At 46.9% G+C, this 21,533-nt stretch overlaps 1 protein-coding gene across 3 annotated transcripts in view; it reads left to right on the top strand.

Annotated features, from left to right (window-relative positions):
* The first annotated feature begins 3,592 nt into the window (after positions 1-3,592).
* The window catches only part of GAB2 (GRB2 associated binding protein 2), a 92,938-nt gene continuing 74,997 nt past the window's right edge, over positions 3,593-21,533 (top strand). For all 3 annotated transcript variants that reach the window (XR_010079968.1, XM_063394388.1, XM_063394387.1), the window contains exon 1: positions 3,593-3,749. Coding sequence is in view for 2 of the 3 variants with exons in the window: in XM_063394388.1 (XP_063250458.1) it covers positions 3,678-3,749 (72 nt within the window). In the remaining variant the exon portion in view is untranslated. The remainder of the gene's footprint in view (positions 3,750-21,533) is intronic.

Below are 21,533 nucleotides of genomic sequence, written 5' to 3'. Positions count from 1 at the left end.
ATCCTGCTCTGCTGCAGGAACTGTTGCGTGAAGATAAAGTCAGGTCTTATTGTTGTGGAGCTGCATCTCAGGAGACTGAGCATTTGCTCAGAATTAAAAGCAGGCAAGGAGAACCAAGCAGCACGGCAGATTTTTCAAGCCTTTCCTCCCCACCCCACCCCCCGCCTGTTTCGATTGATATTAACCACCGTATAGGGCATTTCCAAGGGATTTGTGCCTGGCTGGGGTAAGTAGCCCGAAGCGTTTCAGCCAGCTGGTCTCTAATCCATAGGAAATGCCCGGTGTCTCCATCCATCCCGACTGCTTGCACTGGTGACGGGGAGCGAGGAGGGGAATTGCTCCGCCTGCAGCTTTCCCGTCTGCCAGCAGATGGCACAGCTCATTTGATTAAATTTGGAGCAGGAAGGAGTAGCGGTGGATATTGTGGTTTCTTTCTTAGAAGTTCTGATTTTTCGTTTTCAGACATGAATAAGAAACCACACCGAAGGTCATGATTAAAAAAAACCCCTGAGGTTTCTGCAGAAGAAAGTGTCACTTTGTTGTGCACCCCAGCACGTTAAAGACAGTACAAGGGCTTTTTCTTAGAAAAATGTTTCTCTCTCAGTCCTACCCTCGTTCAAGGAATATTATTTCTTACATGGCATCTCTTAATTTCTCCCTTGCTATGTCTGCTAATTCTGCTGTTCCTCCTTCAGTTGCTTCTGCTGGCAGAGATGGATTCTTGATGGCTTCGCATAACTCCCTTGTCAGGTTTTTCCAACACAAGGATGTGGTTTTCACACAGTTTTCCACCAAGGCTGCTGGCTGTTAGCTCACACTCCAGAGATTTACGCAGTCAGCTGGGGCCAGCCTGAGTTCATTCGCCTCTGCCGGTTGGAGGAACAGCTTGAAGTTGGTAAAAACTGTTACGAACGTGCAAGCGCTGCCAAATCGAGCTGTGCTCATGACAGACATCGTCTTTAACTCCCAGGGGCACTGAGGGTAGTATCTGTGCATCTTGCTGGCCAAAAGCTTTAAGGAGGGCCAGCATTATAAGGCGTTGTAATGTTACATGCATCGGATCATATGTAATCTGGCAGCCTGATGCCAGAATTAACTCACTGTTCCCACTCTGCTTACAGCCACAGTGGAATTGGGGAGGCACGTTCACGTGCAGCATCTTTGTTTGGAGCATTTTTCTGCACAGAGCTTATATTACAGTTGGACTCGATGATCTTGGAGGCATTTACCAACTTTAATGATTCTATGATTCTGTGTCACATCTGAGACAGTGGCATATTTAAATGTACAGAAAATGCAACCCATTTCCCATCCAAAAGTCCCTGTGTCAGGCATCACCAAAACATGGAAAAAAAGAATTCACAGGGGTACTTCATGTTTCAGACACTGTTCAGATATATCTTGTGATATAACCAAGTCAGTAAATGTGATCCAGAATAGGGGATGAGCAGAGAGAAGGAATAGTACAGCAAGGAAGCAGGATAATAAACCAAGGGCTGTCATGGAACATGTAGAATAATTCATTCCAATTCACACAATGATAATTATGGAGCATTTCTTTGAACATCCATCACCCAAATGAAGTGTTCCAACTCTGTGTGGTGAAAACTGTTAACATAAAAATGCAGACAGGGTTCTCTGCAACTGGTATTCAAACTGATACCACTTTGCATTGGTGTCAGTATAAGTGAATTCCTAACCTGTGAATCATTAACATACACCGTGGAATAGTTTTGCATGCTACCTGTGTATTAATCACGATCATCTGTTCTTAACTGAGTCTTTCTAAATCCCCAACACCTCACCAGCCTCCCTGAAGTTTCTGTGTGTTTTGGGAAGATCTCTCAACTGCAGGTCACCAGGACAGAGTTTTCTCTACAAATGCACAGAGTGCCTCTAACCCAGGAGAGTGTGCAGGTGAGACTCTCACTCTCATGTGGTGTAAATTGATGTGGCTCCAGCACACTGAACAGGGCAATGCTGGCTGAGGCCAGCACAGAACTGGTCTCTCCATCATCCCTTGCTCTCAGCCCCATCACACACGCTGCATGGGCAGAGATGGGCAAGCTGATCTGAGCACAGCCTCTCTCTGCAGAGATTGCCCAGCACTGGAACAGGATCAAGCCCTTCCTTTGGGTAGTGAGAAGGTAGAAAAATCTTCCTATTTAGCCTTTGCATTTCACTGGCAGACAAACAAAGCTATTTAGAAAATACATTCCTAGCAAATGACTGACTTGTTCTGTAAGGGGTTATTCCCCTACTTCATGCATTCACAAAGATGATAAACAACTTATGGCTTAACTGTGCTGTCCCCATCTTGAAAAGAGGTGTTGTTCCTACCTCCCAGAGGCACTGCAAGTTGCAATTACTGCTCTGAAGTGATGCAAGATCCCTGCTCAAGCAGCATTATATGAAGGTTGTTGCTGTGTGACATACAGTAGCACATCCAGCCAGCATGGAGTTGTTATTGCACCAGCTATGGCACAAACACGTAAGGAGGGACCATCCCTGCCCACAGAGGTTTGGACAGGCAGGGAAGCTGAGGCAGGGATGACTGAATGTGCCCAAGCAGGTTTAGGGCAGAGCTGTTGTATAGAGACAGGTCTTAGAAATTCATCCCTAGCAAATGTGTTGTGTTTTCCATGTGAGCATGGGCTAAGAGTACTCAGCTTTTATGGGTGCCATGCCCAAGTTTTGCTTTAAAGGGTGCAGTGAGAAGAAGGTTAGAGCACAACCCAACTCGAAGGGCTGTGGAGGGACATTTTATTACTGCCTGAGCTGGGGGGGAGAGGATCAGGCTTTGAAATATACAGTGCTTCTAGATCTGAAAGTTGATAGTGAATCTCAGCCAGGGTATAATACGCTGTAATACAAAACCTGGCTTGTCTGCATGAGACTCCGATGGCAGTCAAATCCCCTTTCAGTGGCCGCTGCTCCATTACTTAAAAATCAATAATAAAATACGAAGCTTTTATTGATTTCCCTCGTGGGTTTTTATTGCTATTTTTTTTTCCTCCGGGAGGGTTTTTGGCATCACTGGTGTTTGGCTGTTTCTTGCTCAACCTCTTTGTTTTCCTATGGCACCTTCATCTCAGGCACAAGCCCCTGAGCACAGCGAGGCTAAAGCCAGCCTCGCCTTTCCCGGGTGAGAAGGACCTTTTCCATCAAGATAGTGGAAGGCTCCTGGGTTAATGAAACCTTATGGGGGAGAGGTTTGGGGGGAGCTGTACTTTTTAATTAAGGAAACGTTGCGCTGTTAGAAATCACCTGCTGCAGTATGGATAAAGTTTCTCTGTCGGCACTGTATGACTGTGGGGGGGACAGGGACGAGCGGCAGCCCCTCGGGGGCGGCGTGGGGCCGGGCGGCCCCTGTCCCCGCGGGGTTTGTGTCTTTAACACGGCTGGCGGGGCGCCGGGCGGGCGGAGGCGTGGTGAGCCGGGAAGGAGCCAGTTTCCTGCTTCCCCGCTCGCAGCCGAGCGGCCGCGGCGGCGGGGGGAGGCGCTCGCCGCCCCCCATCCATCCTTCCACATCCCTCCCTCCCTTTTTCCCTCCCTCCCTCCACCCACCCATCCATCCATCCGTCCGCTCACCCACCCACCCCCGCCCGCCCTCCATGGGCCGGCGCGGCCGGCGCTGAGCGCCGGGAGGCAGCGCCCGGCGGCGCCCGGCTGCCGCGATGAGCGGCGGGGAGGTGGTGTGCTCGGGCTGGCTCCGAAAGTCACCGCCGGAGAAGAAGTTACGGAGATACGTAAGTCTCAGCCCACCCCATCTCATCCTTACCCCGGCCCCGGGAAAGCCGGGATCCGTCTCCCCCGCCTCCATCCCCGCTGCCCCGCCGCCAGCCCGGGTGCACCTGCCGCCGCCTCTCCCGGCACCGCGGCGGCTCTGCGGGGCGGGGGTGCCCCTTGCCCGGGCGGGGAACGAACGCGCCTGGCTCCCCGCCACTCGGGGAAGGCGGGTGGGAGCACCTCCGAGCCCCCGGCTTGTTCCGCGCCCCGGGGTGGTGGGTGGGCGGTGACGGCCGCGGCCGGAGCGGACACCGGGCTGGGGCCGCTCCGGCTGCGCCCCGCGGTGGCCGGGCTCACCCGGGACCTGCGACAGTCACACCCCCGCCTTGGCAGCCGTCTGTTCGGGGGAGCCTGGGAGTGCCTTGGTCCCGAAGAGTAAAGGTACTAACGCATCTTGGATCCCCCCCAACATTCCCATAATAGTCGCTCTCCCCCATCCCGTGCAGGGTTCCTATTAATCATTGAACGCCCGAAACCTTTGAAGATAGCACCAGTAGCGCTTCGATAGCCTTTGTGTCGTTAGCGGCTGAGATCAAACACTTCAAAGAAGTTGTGAAAAGAGGGTCCAAATGCCAGCTCTGTCACATTCCCCACTCATTGAAAGAAATAACTGTTCTTTGCGTCCTCCGCCTGACAGTCCTGCCATGTGCCACGAGCACCAGCGCTCAGAAACGCGCTGCCGTCCTATGACTCGGCACATCGCTCCCCAGGATTTCAGGGGTCCCACTCCCTGACACCAGTGACCAGCCTCAGCCAGCCTTCAGATGGCTGGAATGCAGCCTCTGGGAGGGAGCTGCATGCTGTCCCTTCCTGTGGGGACACCAGCCAGAGCATCCTTTGGTCCTGTTGCTTTTGCCTGCATGTGTTTCGGGAATGGCAGGCAGAGCAAATGCAGCTGGTGTCTCCCCTGTGCCTTTTATTGATTGATGGAAGCATCACTGCCTACCCTTGGGAAGGAGATGGATGTCTGTAGTCCTGTACTGCAGGATAGAGCAGGACCGAGGTTAGGTCTGGTTTGTTATTAGCCTTGCCCAAAATGGGTTCAACCCCGTAGACATCAGTGGTATCACATCCCTTTGCATTAGACTGCGTGTCCAGCTGCTTTTGGCAATGCTTTCCTTGTGTGCCTTATGCTCTTCCAGGGAATATCAAGTTGGCACAGGGCTGTGGGGTGGAACTGCTAGGGCGTCCAGTAAGGTAAACCTGAATGTTTATGTGGGAAGTATCAACCCCCTAATGAACGTAGGCAGGCTTTGTGGAAGGTGGACAGAATGACTTTGTGCATACTGAACTGTGGAGGATGCTTTTAGCTTAATGGAGCAAAGCACCTTCCTCCCGCAGAAATCAACTAATTGCTGATCCTGAGTCACCAATGGCCTTAACTCATCAAACATCATTAGCTCCCCAGCATCTGCCCCATGAAAGGGCGCTCACATCACTGTCTGAATATCCAGCTTGTGCTCTGGCATTCCAGCAAGGGCTGAATAAATCTGCTAAATGCTCTACGTGGAGGGTGTGACACGCCGGTGGTTAGTGCTAATTATCGATGTGCATAAGAGTGCTTTTCATCCACACACATCCCAAAGTGCTTTGCAAGCCACCTATGTTTTCAAAACATCCTCATTCTCCCAAGAGGAAATGCGGCCATGCTGAGATGTGCCCGGCCGTCCCCCGCAGCCTCCGCGGGGCAGGAAGCGATGCTTGGCAGATGTCAGTCGAGGGGATCTCTGCGCTGGAGCGGTCCCAGCGCTGTGGTCAGTGGGACTTCCCTTCCAGTCACACCAGTTGCACCAGCTTCCTGCATTGATGGCTGCATTTGAAGGTGTTGGCCTTCAGCTTGGACTGTGTCTCACTTGGTGGTGCCCCGTCCCTTTGCTTTTTAATGCATTATTATAGATACTGTATTTATGTAGCTGTGGTGTGCATTCAGGGTGTTGGTGTGTGCATCAGGTTCTCCTCGAGAGTAGTTCAGAGCAGCTTGCTGGTCCAGAGCCTGAGGGAGATGGCTTTCCTCCCGTAAAACCTGCCTTTGTGCACAATAAACCCACATGGTTGGACTTTGGTTTTTGTGCACAAAAGGCGGTTTATGCCGGCTTTTGTACGGCCTCAAAGGGAAGGTGCTGAATTGCTGGCTTTGCCACTTTCCTTATACCTTCGGTTTATATTTTGCTTTGAGACCTCAAAGGAGAAATCTCAGGCTGCAGGATGCTGCTAATGGGATTTGAAGTTCCTGCTCTGGCTGTATTGACACAGGGTAGAGGATAGATTTATTTTTCCTTTGACAAGTGCATTTCAAATCTGTATGTCTGCTCATGGGTGTGTTGCTAACACTGTCCTTGAAGTGCTGTGCTTTTTTATAAGCCTGGTTTTGTTTTTCTTTTATTTTTCATGGAAATCTATGGCAAGAGAAGAAAGGACTAAATTTTCTCTCTACCTTCCACCCAGGATGCTTGGGAAAGGGGACTCTTCTCCACACCTGATCTGTGCAGCATTAATCTGCATTTACAGCAATACCTGCTCTGTTTCACTTCAGAGGATTGTGTTTGTGTGAGATTGTGGCACCTATTTGTACAACGCTCTGGGAAATATCAGCGTTGTAAGTTCTGTTGAGGAACATTTAAATGATCAAACGATGACTGCTTAAAGGTTGAGACAAAGTGTACCTTTTTTCATTCTCATAGCTGCAGACAGGGCTTCATGTAAACTCTGGACAGTTTGGCTGTAAATGCTACTGTAATATTGATAATAAAAGCTAAGCAAACAATTAAAGGTCAAAAGTAATTAAAGTACTAAAATATCTCTTTTCCCCTCTGTTCTGCTTGGGACATCAAGCTCCCTAGTCTTCTTGCTTAATTGCTTTTTTTCAAACAAACACTTTTTGCACCTCATAGAATGGTTTGGGTTGGAAGAGATGTTTAAAACTCATCTATCCCAATCCCCTGGCAATGAGCAGGGACATTTTCAACTAGACCAGGTTCCTCAGAGCCCTGTCCAGCCTTGTATATTTCCAGGGATAGAGCATCCACCACCTCTCTGGGCAACCTGTGCCAGTGTTTCACCACTCCCTTTTAAAAAAATTTTCTTCATCTTATCTGGTCTGAATCTACCTTCTTTCAGTTTAAAATCATTGTCCTATGTCTGTTGCTACAGACCCTTTTAAAAAGCCTGTCCCTATCTTTTGCCTTTCTGACTTTCATGCATGAAAGGGTCTCCTTGTACACAGCCACAAAGCACAGAACTGTCTTTTAATTCTCCTCCTGACTCCCCCTTAAAACATGTGCGAAATTTTTTTTTAAAGAATCCCAATCCCTAAACAAAACCCTGGGCTTTAGCTGTGTGACCAGCGAGCCGAGACCAGCGCGTGTTGTGCTGGTTCTGTACTGACTCACTGTCTCCTGGTCCTCTCCTGCTGGACGTGCCTGTCTGTTGTCTCCTGTGCTAGACGTGGCTTTAGAGCAGTGTTTTGTGTCTGCCCGCTGCCCGGCACGATGGGCTCGGGGGTGGACTGTCTGGCAGGGAAGCACTGTGAAAAATAAGTGCTGTCGTAGAGCAGCTCAGCTCCCTATCGCTGGATCAGTGTGCTCTGCCTGCTCATTTATGTACCATGAAGTCAGAGTATTTTCTGTCTGACTGAGATGTATGTCTGCAGTTCTGACTAAAACAAAAGCTTCTCGTCGTGTACCGGTTTTAACAGTCCTTTAGTGCTTTGGGTTTGGTTTTTTTTTCCTTCCCAGCTGGTTTATCTGGGTTTGGCTTCGTGAATCAATGTTGTTCTTACTTCAAGCAAAAGCAGTTTAATCAAGGTTGTTGGAAGAGCTGCTCCTCTCCAATGGGACAAGAAAGAAAAGGTTAAAGGGCTGATTTCCTGATTGCAGCCCTATTCCTTAGGGCAACTCCTTGTTGAAGGGATTATTTTGGTTCCTGAAGTAGTTCCTTCATATCCCACCTGCAAATGCATTGCAAGGATTTCCTCCTTAAATGAGAATGTGGGATGTGGACTGAAGTAGGACCATTATTAGTGCAGAGGTGTCATAGGCTGTCAAGTGGTGGAGATGCCAGGTGGAGTTTGGCACAGTGCTGATTGGGATGAAATTTTATAGGAGGGAGAAGAAAGAACATCTCTTTATTCTGCAGCAAAGTACAAAGGATAGGTATTGTGCAAAATGATCTCTTTTTTTTTTCCTCTTCTCTCTAAGGAGTTTTAATCAGTCACTCCCATGCTCAGCTGTGCCATGCCTCATTTGGGATGCTCTACCCACTAACAAAAATAGGGAATAGTTGCAGCCATGCCAGAGAAAAGCACCAAAAATGAGCAAAAATATAGACAACAGAAAGATTGAAGGAAATGGGGTTGTTTGGGGATGAGAGGGCTGAGAGGAGAAATAAAGAGTCCTTGAGTTTGCCAGAGGCAGCTGTGAAGGGGAAGGGAGTAAACTGTTCTCCATGGCTGGTGGTTGGAGGCCAAGAAGTGCTGAGCTTGAACTGCAGCAAGGGAAAAAAGTGTAGGAAAAACTTCCTAACCTCTGATTGCCAGAGGAGTGGAGCAGTGGAACAGATGGTTTGGGATGGGCTTGGAGTCTCCATCATGGCAGTTCTGAAGTGCAGGTTGGCCAAACTCCACTTCAGAGAGCTGAATCTCTTTTCAGGCAGTGGAATAAATTTGACAAGTTCTCCAAAAGTTCCTTCCAGTGCTGGTTTAGGTGAATTTATGGATATTGAGCCTGGATGCAGGGAGGGATAGCTAAGAGGCTTAAGGGCACCAATTATATCACCTGGATCTCCTGATGGGACTCAGGGAAGTCCTCTGACAAGTTCTTTGTAGAAAGTTTTGGCTGCACTGAACCCCATGAATTGGCACTTACTCCATCTGTCAAAACTGCCTTGCTGCACCCTGCTCCTCCCATGTAATCTCCCAGCTTGATTCCAAAAGACCATCATATATTTTAGCTGTTGTCATCTGGCCCATGATTCAGAGGAGGGATCAACACTTGCTCCACCAGGGAAGGTTTTGCAGGTCAGGAGGTGCATTTTTCCTGCAAAGGCAGTGCCTGCCAGCACTCCTGCTACACCAGCCCTCTTGTGCAATGCTGCACAAAGGTCCTGCTCTCTCTCTAACTTGTTTCTGTGCTGCATCATTGCTGATGAGTCAAAACACACGACCTCTTCCCTACAACCTCCTTTTGGGGTCACTTTTTTGAGTGTGGGGCTGCCTTACTTTGCCCACTGTAGCATTTTCTGGAAACAGGCAGGTGGTGATGTATTGTCATCATGATAATTGTGATCTAGTAACAGGCAGATACTTGAAGGATGGTTGTAAGAACAGTGGAGTCAAACTCTTCATGATCGTAGAGAGTGACAAAATAAGGAGCAACAACCACAATCCAGCTTTCTAGGTTCAGGCTGGGTCTTAGGAAAGCCCCTCCAGTAGGAGGGCCATGGTGTAAAGAAACATTCCCACAGAGGCTGCAGGGCCTCAGTCTTCAGAGGTTTTCAAGACTTGGCTAGAGAAAATTCCAGCTGACCTGATCTAGTGACATCTCAAGTGCAAGGCTGGACTAGCAACCTCCTGAGGTGCCACTAACCCAACATTTGTTACACCTCTGTAAGGAACAATGTGGAGCCACAAATTTCAAAAGCAGCAGAGCTGTTGTAGCCCAGCTCACTGTGAAGGTGGATGGTCTTTGTTGTGTTTGCTGCCAACACACTTGCTGGGGCAGCTCTTGAGCTGCTGAAACCAAAACTGGTTTGGTCAGGACTAACCCATGCATGTTCTGAGGCATTGCATCAATTGAAGTGGACATGCCCACAGAGGTAAGGAGTCCATGTGTTGTGGGGAGCGGGGGGTGAACCTGGTGTATTTTCCTGGTACTTTGGCTTTCTAAGACAGCTTGAGTGAATCCTCAGCTATCTGTCATGACTGCAGAGTTGGCTGATTGTCCTGGCAGCCCACAGTGGATGTTAAAAGATTGATGGTGGCAAAGCACAGGTTGAACTTAAGAAAGACAAACAACACTTAAGGAAAGTGCGAGGAAGCCGGCTTTCTTTCTCTTTGAAAGAGAGCAGAAGTGATACTGGAACAATTTTTTTTCCCCTTTTTCTTTTAGCAACTATCAGATGGAAGACATGATGCAAAAAGTGTTTACCAGACTGAGGCACATAATTTATAGTAGTGACTCAAAGGCAGAGCAAAAATTATTTATCTGTGTTACAGTAGCAGCTGAGGTGACTGGGGCTCTGTGTGGTGTGTTTGGGGAGATCTGCCCTGAAAGGTCTGGTCTGATGGGGAAACCAAGGCATGGAGCAAGTCAATGATTTGGCTGCACTTGTGTTCAGGGTCATTCCCACCGCTGGAAACTCACCTTGGCTTTATGGTTTCTGCCTGAGCCAGGGGTTTCCGAGCTGCTCACGAGCTGCTGAGTATGTGTGAAGCTGTGGAAACAGGCTGCTGCTGGTCCACAGAAGTACATAATACATCTGTCAGAGATTCAGATGATGAGGATGCCAAGGTCATCAAGGGTTTCTCTGAGATGAGTTGATCCAAAAGGTTTGGAAATTACTGCTTTTAATATAAATGGCCCTTCCTTTCAGTATTCCTTTAAAGTCTTTAAAGTCTCATTTTCCTATCATAATGCTTAGGTGGCTCTTTCAGCAGCTTACGGTGGTGACAAAATGTATCTCAGGAGGTGGAAGAAATGAGAGAGAGATTTTCATTTACTTCAGGGTCCCCATAGAGCAGCAGTAGACCTGAAAGACATTTTGCTGCCATTCTGCATAGCTTCTCTACCTTGCTGCCAAGTGAAACCAGCTTTGTGGTTATCATGTGGTTATCATGGGTTAAACCACAGCAAATTGGCAGTGAACGTGGGAGGCTCTATAGATGGAGCCAGTGCAGAGCATGGCTGGTGACTGATCTTTAGTGGGGTTCTGCAAGACTCAGTGTTAGGGCCAGTGTTCTTCAGCATCTTAAAAAATTACTTGCGTGCAGGACTCAAAGGGATACTAAAGACATCCATGGATGATAATAAGTTGGGAGGAGCTGTTGACTCCCTCCAAGGCAGAGAGACCCTGCAGAGAGATCTGGGTGATCACCAGCCATATGAAGTTTAACAAGGGAAGGTACCAGATTCTGCACCTGTCTTGGGGCAACCCTGGATGTACGGACAGCCAGGGGAATGAGATTCTGCAGAGCAGTGCCTCGGAAAGGGACCTGGAGCTCCTGGTGGATAGAAAGTTGAATGTGAGTCAGTGCCCAGGCAGCCAGGAGGGGCAGCTGTGTCCTGGGGTGCATCAGGCACAGCATCCTGGTGCCCAGCCAGGCAAGGGACTGGATTGTCCCGCTCTACTCTGCACTGGGAGAGCCTCATCCTCAGGACTGGGGACAGTTACGGGAGCCACAGTGTATGAAAGATACAAAGCTGTTAGAGAGCGTCCAGAGGAGAGCCACGAAAATGGTGAAGGCTCTGGAGGAGAAAACATATAAGGAAAAGCTGAGGGCACTTGGCCTGTTCAGCCTGGAGAACAGGAGACTAAGGGGAGATCTCATTGTGGTCTGCAGCTGCCACGGAAGCAGAGGGGCAGGCACTGATCTCTTCTCTGTGGTGACCAGTGACAGGACCGAGTGAATAGCAAGAAGCTGTATCAGGGAAAGTTTAGGCTGGGTAGTAGGAAAGGGTTCTTCACCCAGAGGGTGGTTGGGCACTGGAACAGGCTCCCAGGGAAGCGGTCACAGCACCAAGCTTGGCAGAGTTCAAGAAGCATTTGGACAATGCTCTTGGGCACATGATGTGACTCTTGGGGTGTCCTGTGCAGGGCCAGGAGTTGGATGTCAGTGATCTCTGTGGGTCCCTTGCAGCTCAGGATCTTCTGTAATTCTATGATCATTTTTCTTTCTTATTTGTGATTAGTGGCAGAAAAAGCAAATATTCATCATATGGGTTCACAAAAGATAGACCTGAGACCTTAAGAAGAGACCATTTGCATGCTGCCAGGCATGCACAGTTGCACCAAGGCGTGCCTGCCACGACCTTGCAACGCACAAAGAGGATTTCCTCAAGGTCAGCATGCAAGCCTGCACAGTGCCATCGTGCACATGTCATCAATCATACCTAGTCATGCCGCAATTTAAATACGTGCTGTGTTTAAATAGAAAATTGTTTTAAATATTTGGAAAGCAGCTTTGGTCAAAAAAATTGCCCTTAGCTGTCTTTAGCCTGCAAGCTGTGCCTTTAAAGGACAGGAGGAAAATCTGAGTGCTGGAAGCATATGTTTCTTGCTGTGTAAGATAGCCAGCGGTGCCTGTTTCTCCAATGAATCTGGCCTAAATCCAGCAACCTGCGGGGGGAAAGGGGGAAGCTGATTTCATCTCTGGATTTACGTTTTCATATTTGGTTCTTATTTTTTTTCTGAGTTCTTGTGCACTTTTCCTGGAGAAGGTTATGATTTGGGAAATCTTGCATCAGTCTGGTTATCTGCATTACACTAATACCTAGAAATTAACTTATCCATCCAAATGTGAATATTCTCACCCCAAAATTATGTGTGCTCAGGGTAGGAAGTTCTCTCTTGGGCCAGAAATGGGACATTTTTATTTACAGTTTAAATCTGGTTTTGAGGCAGGACCAGTTGGGAACAGCTCTTAGACATTTCTGTATTAAGTGTTCAGATTGCTTCTTCTTTTCTGTTGCTTCAAAAGCTTTTCTGTCTCTGCCTACTCCAGACTCCACGTGGCCTTTGAATTTTTAAATGCTATATGTTTGTTCTCTCTATTACAGAAATAATACTCTATTGACAGAAATGGAAATCTGTTGACTGAACAATCTTCTTGTTGTTTTTTAAAATTATTATTTATTCTTTTTTTTTTTTTTGCTTCCCCGTGCCTTTTGGACACATGCTAACTATTTCCATCATGTCTTCTGGATCGAAGATACTGTCCTAATAGCATTTCAGTACTTGTTATGCATTTTATTCCATTTAAACCTGGTATTTTCCAAAGGCGTTAGCTTTGGAAGGCATTTAGACATTTCTTTGGTGGAGTTCCAGGTCCCGCATCCATATGGTAAGATGGAAATAACATTTTGAGTCAAAGATTTGCGGTCTTCTGAATTTCATGGATTTTCAGGGATTAAGTTTTGCTGATGATCCAGCTGCTGCCTCACCCATTCTGATTCCTCACTGGCCTTCACAACAAGCCAATGGACTTTCATGTGGCTGCCAACAGTTGCAAGTTGACTTGCTGAATCCACTTTTTGGCCACTTAACATAATATCCAACCAGGGATTATGTCTCATTTCCAAAAGTGACTAGTAAGCCTTCATTTCTCTCCTCTCTATTGGTGGCACTGGTGTCTTTTAAACTCTCTGTTTTGAAGAGCTGTGTTAGAGGTACATGGGAGCTTTGGTACCATGTGCTGCTGTTGAACTGGGCAATGCTTTAGTTTGTCTGCTTTTTTTTAATCTCATAATAATTTCAGTAATGATGCTTAATGGGGTTATTAGTCATTGCTACCAATCCGTTCTTCAGATCTTCATCCACATAGTTATTTAAGGACCTTTTAGCCTTTTTTTTTTCTTTATTTGTAGGGGCAAATATGTGGTTTTACTGCCCTCTGGATGCTCTTGAAACTGTGCCCCATGGAAAAGGGAAGGTTGGTTATGCAGTTCAGCTCAGGGTTTCAGTAGTTGCCTCTCCATTTAAAAATCTCTCTTACCACTCCTGTAGAGGCCATGTCAGCAACTCCAGATCTCCTTTCTTCTCACATTGTTTGCTCACAGGTGCCATGTTTGAGAACCATCCAGTACAGGAAGGGGCAAGTGCAATAAACCATAGAATCACGGAATCGCAGTGGTTTGGGTTGGAAGCGGCCTTAAAGATCATCTAGTCCCAACCCCCTGCCTTGGGCAGGGACACCCTCCACTAGACCAGGTTGCTCAGAGCTCATGCAGTTTGGCCTTGAACACTTCCAGGGGTGGAGCATCCACAGCTTCTCTGGGCAACCTGTGCCAGTGCCTCACCACCCTCACAGGACAGGATTTCTTCCTAACGTCTAATCTAATTCTCTCCTCTTTTGGTTTAAAACTCTTCCCCCTTTTCCTATCACTGTCTGCCTGTGTAAAAACAAACTCTTCTTCTTTTCTATAAGCCCCCTTTAAGTACTGGAAGGCCACAAGGAAGTCTCCCCAGAGCCTTTTCTTCTCCATGCCCCTTCCATAAATGCCCCTCTGTGAATGCCCCTTCTGGCTGATTGACAGTGTCAAACAGCCGCTCTACTTCCATGCCATCAGCACTGCACACAGCTCCTTTGATTCTGGGTCACTGTGTTGTTCCTAAATAGCTCCCTCCAGATAGGAAGCTCCCGGGAAGTCCTCGTTTGCTTTGACCCAAGAGGAATCAATGACTTGAGGCTTGTGTTCTCCCCCTGTCTCGCCTTCCCTGCCTGCCTCGCCCACTGTCCACCACACGTAATGCCAGGCTGGAGTTTCCAGCGGGCTGTGGGGAACAGAGGAGCTCATTGTTTTGGGGGTCAGGGCACAGGGCCAGGGTGGCAGGAGAGAGGGGCGCAGAGCTGGCAGCTGAGCCCCACTGCTACCTCCAGAATGGCCTTGTGTTATCCGTAGGGACAGCCATGCAGACAGTGGGCACTCTGTCATCGTGGCCGCTTAAAGCCTTTGAGGGAGGGGAATAAATAAATAATAGAACTGAAAGGGAATAAAAAAAGAAGAGATGCAGAAGATACGGGGTTTACAGACTGACAGGGGTCCTTTTAGCCGTCCTGACCAGAAGGAGATGCTGAGAAAAGTAGGCTAGTCCATGCTCAAGCCTTCAAAATTGCCACTTGAGGTTTTAACTGAACTTTATCTGTTCAGGTCCTTCTCTGAACTCTCTGGGTGCATGGAGTGAGGCAGGACAGGGAGCAGGAAGTCTTCCTGCCAGCAATCAGGACTTTATGCTGAAGCAATGTGTGTGTGGGTGGACCCCTGACACCAGCATCTTTGGAGAAGGGTGAGGACAGTGATTAGGAGCCTGGGAAAGCTTTACACAACAGGCCTCCAAAGCAGCAAAGGACAGCCACCTTCCAAGGAAAATGAACGAGAAAGTGCCCTGATAAAAGTCCTCAGGGCTGCTGTCCATGCAGAGGGGGGACAGCATTTCGGCTTGGGTTGTGGGACTTCTTATGTGAGCACCCTGGAGTCCTTCTTCAGTAAGTGGCACAAAGCATTTGGCATATCACCAAAGAGAGTGATGTCTCATCCCATCTTGGAACCCACTCTTGGAGGGGCAAGATTTTTGCTTGAGAGAAGTGACCAGATGTGTCTGACCCCTTGGCATCAAATGCAGAAGGGGAGCAGGTCACAGATGTGAAAACTTTTAAGATGATCTTGTTTCTTCATCCTTCAGCAAGTTCTGCCTCTGCTGTTGATGTGTGAGGGGGAAGAGGCTGCCTCCTTCTACCAACTCTGAATTTGTACCTTATAAAGTAGATGGGATATAAATAATGTGAATATCTGCAATTTTAGAAGTTGATAGCATGAAGAAAACATAGAAAGGAACAAAATTGTTATTTTGAGGTTTAAAGCAAAGTTAAAAGTTTAAAGTTGAGGATGGGTCTTTCCAAGAGATCGGGCTCTCTCCTCTTTCCTTTTCAGCAAGTTTCCACCTGTAATGGGGTATGCATTGGTCCAAGACTAGCTAGATCCAGCACCATAGCCACAGAGTTGCTCCCAAAGCCATTTTCAGTCTCTGCCTTACACTTCCTTCAAAGTCAGCCCAAGAGAGGGAGGGCCTGAAGGGATCAGGCCGTTGTCTCAAACACTTGCAAAACGTGTTGGCTGAGGCTTCGACTGGGAATCAATCAATACACTCTTTTTAGCATCGAATCAGTACAGCCAGCTGGCATGCTGATGTATCATGTGCTGTCACAGGGAGGTGCATTGAGGAGCAAGATTGGAAGACAGAGTCATGTGTAGAGAGGAAAGGTTGCCTGCAAGGTTTATTTGTTTGGAGTTTTTTAACACTGAAGGCGCCTCATGTGCAGCCCAAGGCAGAGTGTGTTACAGGTTGGTGTCATGAACAGTGCTTCACAAAATACTCTGTGCTCAGGAGTGTGTGTTAGATGTTCTCAGGGAGTTTGTTTTGGGCCTCATGCGTTGCTCTGAACTGGGACTGAAAAAGGGACATAAAGCAAACCCTGACCTGTGCAATGTGTGGGTTCGTGAGGCTTTTTTATGAGTTCTTGGTTAAGCAGGGTGTTTCATGACAGTGTTCTGTTGGTGGTTTTTCCTTGTCCATCCAGCTTCTTGGGGGAGTCTGCCATGACCAACTCAGTGCTGTTAAATGTTGTCATTAAGGCTTGTGGGGTGAAATGTGGACCTGCTGCTCTGACACACTTGGAATTTCAGACAGAATTGAGTTGTTGAATACCACTTGGGAAGGACAAGCTTCAAGATTTGCATTTGTAATTAGGAAGAGCTGTTAAAGCCTGTTCTTTGCATTTCTTTGTACCTGGAGCCTCCCATTAACCAACCATAGCTCAGGTTGTGGAGGAAGGTGAGAAGCCAGAATGACACGTTTGGGGTTTATGTGTTCCCCTCTGCTCTGCACGTTGCTGCTGAGTCAGCTGTAATTTAGGCCTGGTTCAACTTTTCCTTGTCAGTGTGGAAGGGCCTGGTCAAAACCTTGGATTTCTTTCCTTCAAAGTGTGGCAGACTTTTGACTTGTTATATACATATATAAAAACATATATATACATATATTTAAAAACAAAAATACCCCACACAAACCAAACCAAAAAAAAAAAAAAAAACCCAACAAAATACTGCTTTGATGGAAAATGAGACACCAAAGCACAATCAGAAATGGCTGTGCTCCTCTTCAAGTTGTAACTCAGACGTTCATCCCAGATCAGTATATATTCCTGGATATTATCATATCTGTGTCTTCCATTTTCCCACCTTTATCCTTTTTGTCCCCAAAGCCCAGTGGCATGGCCTGGGCTTGGGTTCATTTTCTTTCCCCCAAGCTTTGGCCCTTGCACTTTGAACTCTCACTAATACTTATACGCCTACCCTGAATATTCCAGGGTCTTGGCATTATGACACTGAGATGGGTTGTAAACACAAATTATTTTAGCTTTGCACATCCCAGCAGAGCAAAGAGTTGGCACAAGAGGTTGGACACTGAGTGAGTTTCCAACATTTCCACCCCTGGGCTACCAGGTTGCTTACTGGATTATTGGATCTTTACTGGCCCTGCCTTATAAGTAGGAAATGACAATGTACAGGGACTAAGTGAATATTTCAGGGTTTGCAATAATTCTATCAAAGAGCTGGGAACCAGACACCAACATCCTTCAGTTTCATCTTCCCATTTCTAAGCTGCATCCCAGCTTGCTCAGTCCCTGCAGTCTCATGCTGAGAAATTCCAGGTTTCCTGAGCCAAGTTCACTCACATGTGCCTTGCCTTGAAGTTCATCGGATAAGGTTAGGAGTGAATTCAGCCTGTTTAAAAACTCAGTCCAGCTGCCAGACAGGAAAACCTGATGAACAGAAAATCAGTCAGACGTGGGAAAGGAGGGGGAAAAGGTGAGTGGTTGTTGTGTGCTGGGCAGGGCATTTGTGCCAAAATCGGTGGATTTACTCTGTTTTGGGAGTACACACATGGCAGGGCACATGTGTGTGCTGGTGGGTGAGCTCAGTTGGGTAAGAAGAATAAATCTGCTCTGCTTTTGAGGGGCTGGGACTGAAACATGGTCTAATAGCGATGTGTATAATTTTGTACGGTGAGACAGTAATTTACTGTGCTGTTTGAGCCATCAGCGCAACAGCTAGAGGCTGTTAAGATAATTTAGTGGAGGTTTGTGGTTATAAATACATTTCCATCATGACGAAGGATTCTAATAGAAATTAAATTCAGCCAAGGGGGTTTTAGTATTTTATATTTTTTTTGTTGCATACTCCCCAGTGTTTCTTTTTTGATTTATTAATCTTAAGGAATAAGCTGAGGGATGGCTATTAAATGTTTTTAACGTATAAAATTGGAGTTGTAAAAGGAAAAAAACCCAACACTGGATGTTGCAATTAATTTAGTGTAATCTAGTTGTTGAGCAGGGGGGCTCTGGGGTCTCCTGCTCTTGGCTGCTGATTCTACAGACATGTTGGGTAATGTGAAAAGCTATTGTAATGCAATTCTTTTTTATATACATGTTTTTCATTTGGAGTGTTTTGGGTAAAAGAGGAAATAGTCTTATCCATCCATTTTGGCTTCATATAGGATAAGTTGTTCAGAATTAAGAGCTGGTTTTTGAAATTCAAACACAACTGCATCCAAGTGTCCAGATGCCCACATATCAGCTCAGAACCTCAACAAAGCCCCAGGACCTTAGCCCTGGACTTCCAGCCATGTCCTGCATCCATACAAAAGCCCACTTCCACCACTGAGAACCAGGAGTGTGAGCGATGTGATCTGCTGTGGGAATGCCTCAGCTCTCCCACTCTGCTGTCTTAATCCAGATAATAACAACAGAAAGTTTGAAGGCTTAGTTTGGAATTGGATAGCTCTCCAAAAATAGGCTCTCCCTGAAGAGATCTCCTACTTCCTGCTGGGCTGGAAAAGCTGTGCTGGCAGCCTATGCACTTGGATATTTAGGCATCTTCTGGAGCCTAAAGCATGAAGGAATGCAAAATAATAGAGGAAATCAGTCGAACTTGTTAAACTTCAGAATAACATTTGGTTTGTGCTTAAAAAAGTGTTCTCCCCCACGCTCTTCCTGCATAAAAAGGCACTTGAGCCAAACCCCAATATTTACAAATACTTCTGAGATCTTCCAGGTGCTGTAGCTCAAAAGTATTTGAGTTCTTCCAGGCTAGACCCTCTTTCTCTTTATAACAGATCTTGGCTTGAATGTGTCTGAAAATTGTGGACCCCAAACAGGTCCCTGCGCGTGCAGAGCTGTATTGGCTCCAGCGCGGTCTTCATGTGCTTAGGACACACAGTTACATTTAAAAAGTCCTCTAGAACAACAAACTTTTGTTACTTTGTTACATTGAAAGGCCTCTGAACGTTCAGGGAATAGCTGGTACCATCTGACATATCTTAGGAGTTTGTCATGAGGAGCTTCGTGTCGTGGCCTTTGGGAAGATGGGCTGAGCGTGGAGGTGGCAGGCACAGAGGTTTCCTCTGCACAGCTCTCTGCAGACTGTGTTTTGGTACCCTCATCTGTCCATTTTATTGTAGTCTTCCTTTCTCCTGTTCATGTAGTGTGTAACCTTTAGGGGGTTGTCAGCAGGAGCGCATTTTTCCCAGCACTTGACTTGTCCTTTGGTTGCTGAGCACCTGGTTTTATGGCACTGAGTGGAGCTGCCTCTGTAAGTCCATCTTGAGATAAGTAGGAATGAGCACCAAAAGGCTGACATGGCCATCCCCATGTGATGCAGAGAATCCCAGAAACCCAGCCTCAACCTCTGCCTGGACAGAGCCATGCTGGGAGAAGCAAATCCCATTCCAAGCAGGACTCCACAAAACCAAGGCTAAAATTTTAAAAAGCAGTATTATTAACCTGACTCAACATGTGGTGAACCTGCGCATGTGAAGCTGGAAAAATCTACATTTCCAAAGTTGTTGAATAGGAATTTTAGTGTAAAACTCTTTCCTGCATCCTTCTGCTTGTAAGGTTTCCACAGGGACTGTTGGGATGATGCAGACAGCTGGTAATTCACCCCGCTGTCTCCCCAGCCACACCAGCACCAGCTCTAAAAGCCGTGTTGGGAACAGAAGTTTAGGAACACTGTCTCAACCTTTCCCGGCTTGTTTTTCCCATCTGTTTTTAACAGCATGTTCTTGCCACTTGGACCTTTCTGGGCTCGATCTTGTGATCCCTGATGTAGTATGACATTTCCAGTTTAGTAGGAATGCTTTTGTTTATTTGCTGGGTGGGCTTTTTTTTCTTTATTTCTTCTTTCATTTTTTTCCTTTTCCCTAGGTTGTGTGGAGGCTTTCTGCCTCTGCTGCCAATGCAAACGTCCCCTCCCGTGCCGGGAGGTGCCACCCACACCCGTCCTCTCTGAAATCAGGACAGTTATCTCTCCAGTTTCAAGTACTTTGAGTGGTGTGGGGGTTGTTATTTAACAAAAAGGAAGGCTGATTATGTTTTTATATTTTTCTGTCCTTTTCTGACATTTCATAATAAAAAGCCAAGTCCTAGAGCACTGAAGCAAATGAGGTTTTAAAATTCAGTTGTTGTTTTTAAACTTAAGACCAGCAAGAAGGGCCTCAGGGCTGGAGTTTGCTTGCTGGTGGCATTTTCAGTTTACACAGCCTGTCTTTTCTTAGCAGATTGAGTTTATTGCCTGTTGCATGCAAGTGTGAGTTTGCTTCTAAGCTGAAAATGGCTCAACCAGCCTTCAAGTTGCTCCATCTTTCCATTTTACATAAAATTCACTACACTTGCCTCCAGTGCTGGACGAATATCATCAACAGGTGATTATCAGTGCCAGGGCAATATTGGGATTGTGGTCAAGCTCTGACCATAGTGCGCTGCTCTCCATAACCTGTATGTGTCCTCTATGATTTCCTTTGTTCTCCTTGAAATAAATCAAGTGATAACTTTTGGAGATGAATTCTCAGTTCCTGGCTAACATAAATCCCACTGCCAAACTTCAGAAATTCTTAACTGCTGTTTTCAAATACCTTCAGCTATTCTGTAGCAGCCAGTGAAGCATGTGGTAGTGTGAAAAGCTGCAGTCTGTGTGGTGTTGTGTGAAGGTCTCAGTCTAAAAAGTATCTTCTAAATGGGCAAGAGAGTCCCGTGAGCATCCTTGGAATGGATGGGCTCACGGACAGGGTTTACGGTGGCGTGGGCTCTCAGGGACTTTGCTGGAGCTTCCAGCTGCATCACCAGGAGCAGGTACTCCTGTAATTTTCTTGGCCTGAGGATAACAAGGACATGGAGAACAGATCACTCCATCAAGCTTATATTTACTAAACTGAACCAAATCTTTTCTGTCAGGAGAGTAAATCTAGCAAGTGCCACATGGCTGCAGCTGCTGGGAGTAGAGATGAGGCTGATTTCTTTTGGGCCAGTTCAGCCTGCACCTCAGCAAAGCTTCATGTCCAAATCTTTAATTGCTGTGACCTGGGAAGGATCCTTTGAAAAAGTGAAGGTGGTGGTCTTGGGGTCCTTTACAAACACAAGCTGCAGTTGCAATCATGTGTGGTAAATCTTGTTGTTTGCCACAACGATCAGAATTTGGGTCTGTAACCATAAAGGTTTGCAGCCAAAAATCATTTATGTAGTGGTACCCAAAAAAGTTCAGAAAGTCATATTTGCATAGCGAAGACCATGCAAAAAAGGTCAGAAAGTCCTGGGGAGCTCAGAACTGCTGTGCATGCTTTTTAATTTTTTAAACACTGGCCTTCCCAGGAAAGTAGAGATGCCTCCAGAGACCCCACAACTCTGATTGCTTCCAGCCAAGCAGCAGTGGCATTTTTCTGTCCAGTGAGTCTGGATTCTGCATCAGCTTTCCCAGAGAGCAGCCTTCATGTTGTCTGTATTTTCACTCTGTGTAGAAATCACCGCACTTACCTCCACTGCTGGAATATCATCAACAGATGAGTATTGATGTCAGAGCAATACTTTGTGCTATCACAGAATGGTTTGGGTTGGAAAGAACCTTAAACATCATCTATTTCCAACTCCCTGCTGTGGCCAGGGACACCTTCCATTGCACCAGGTTGCTCAGAGCCCATCAACC

The sequence above is a fragment of the Prinia subflava genome, chromosome 3 (genome assembly GCF_021018805.1).
Source record: "Prinia subflava isolate CZ2003 ecotype Zambia chromosome 3, Cam_Psub_1.2, whole genome shotgun sequence".
Classification (NCBI taxonomy): domain Eukaryota; kingdom Metazoa; phylum Chordata; class Aves; order Passeriformes; family Cisticolidae; genus Prinia; species Prinia subflava.
Note: the sequence above shows the minus strand (reverse complement) of the source record. Positions and strands in the feature narration are given on the sequence as shown.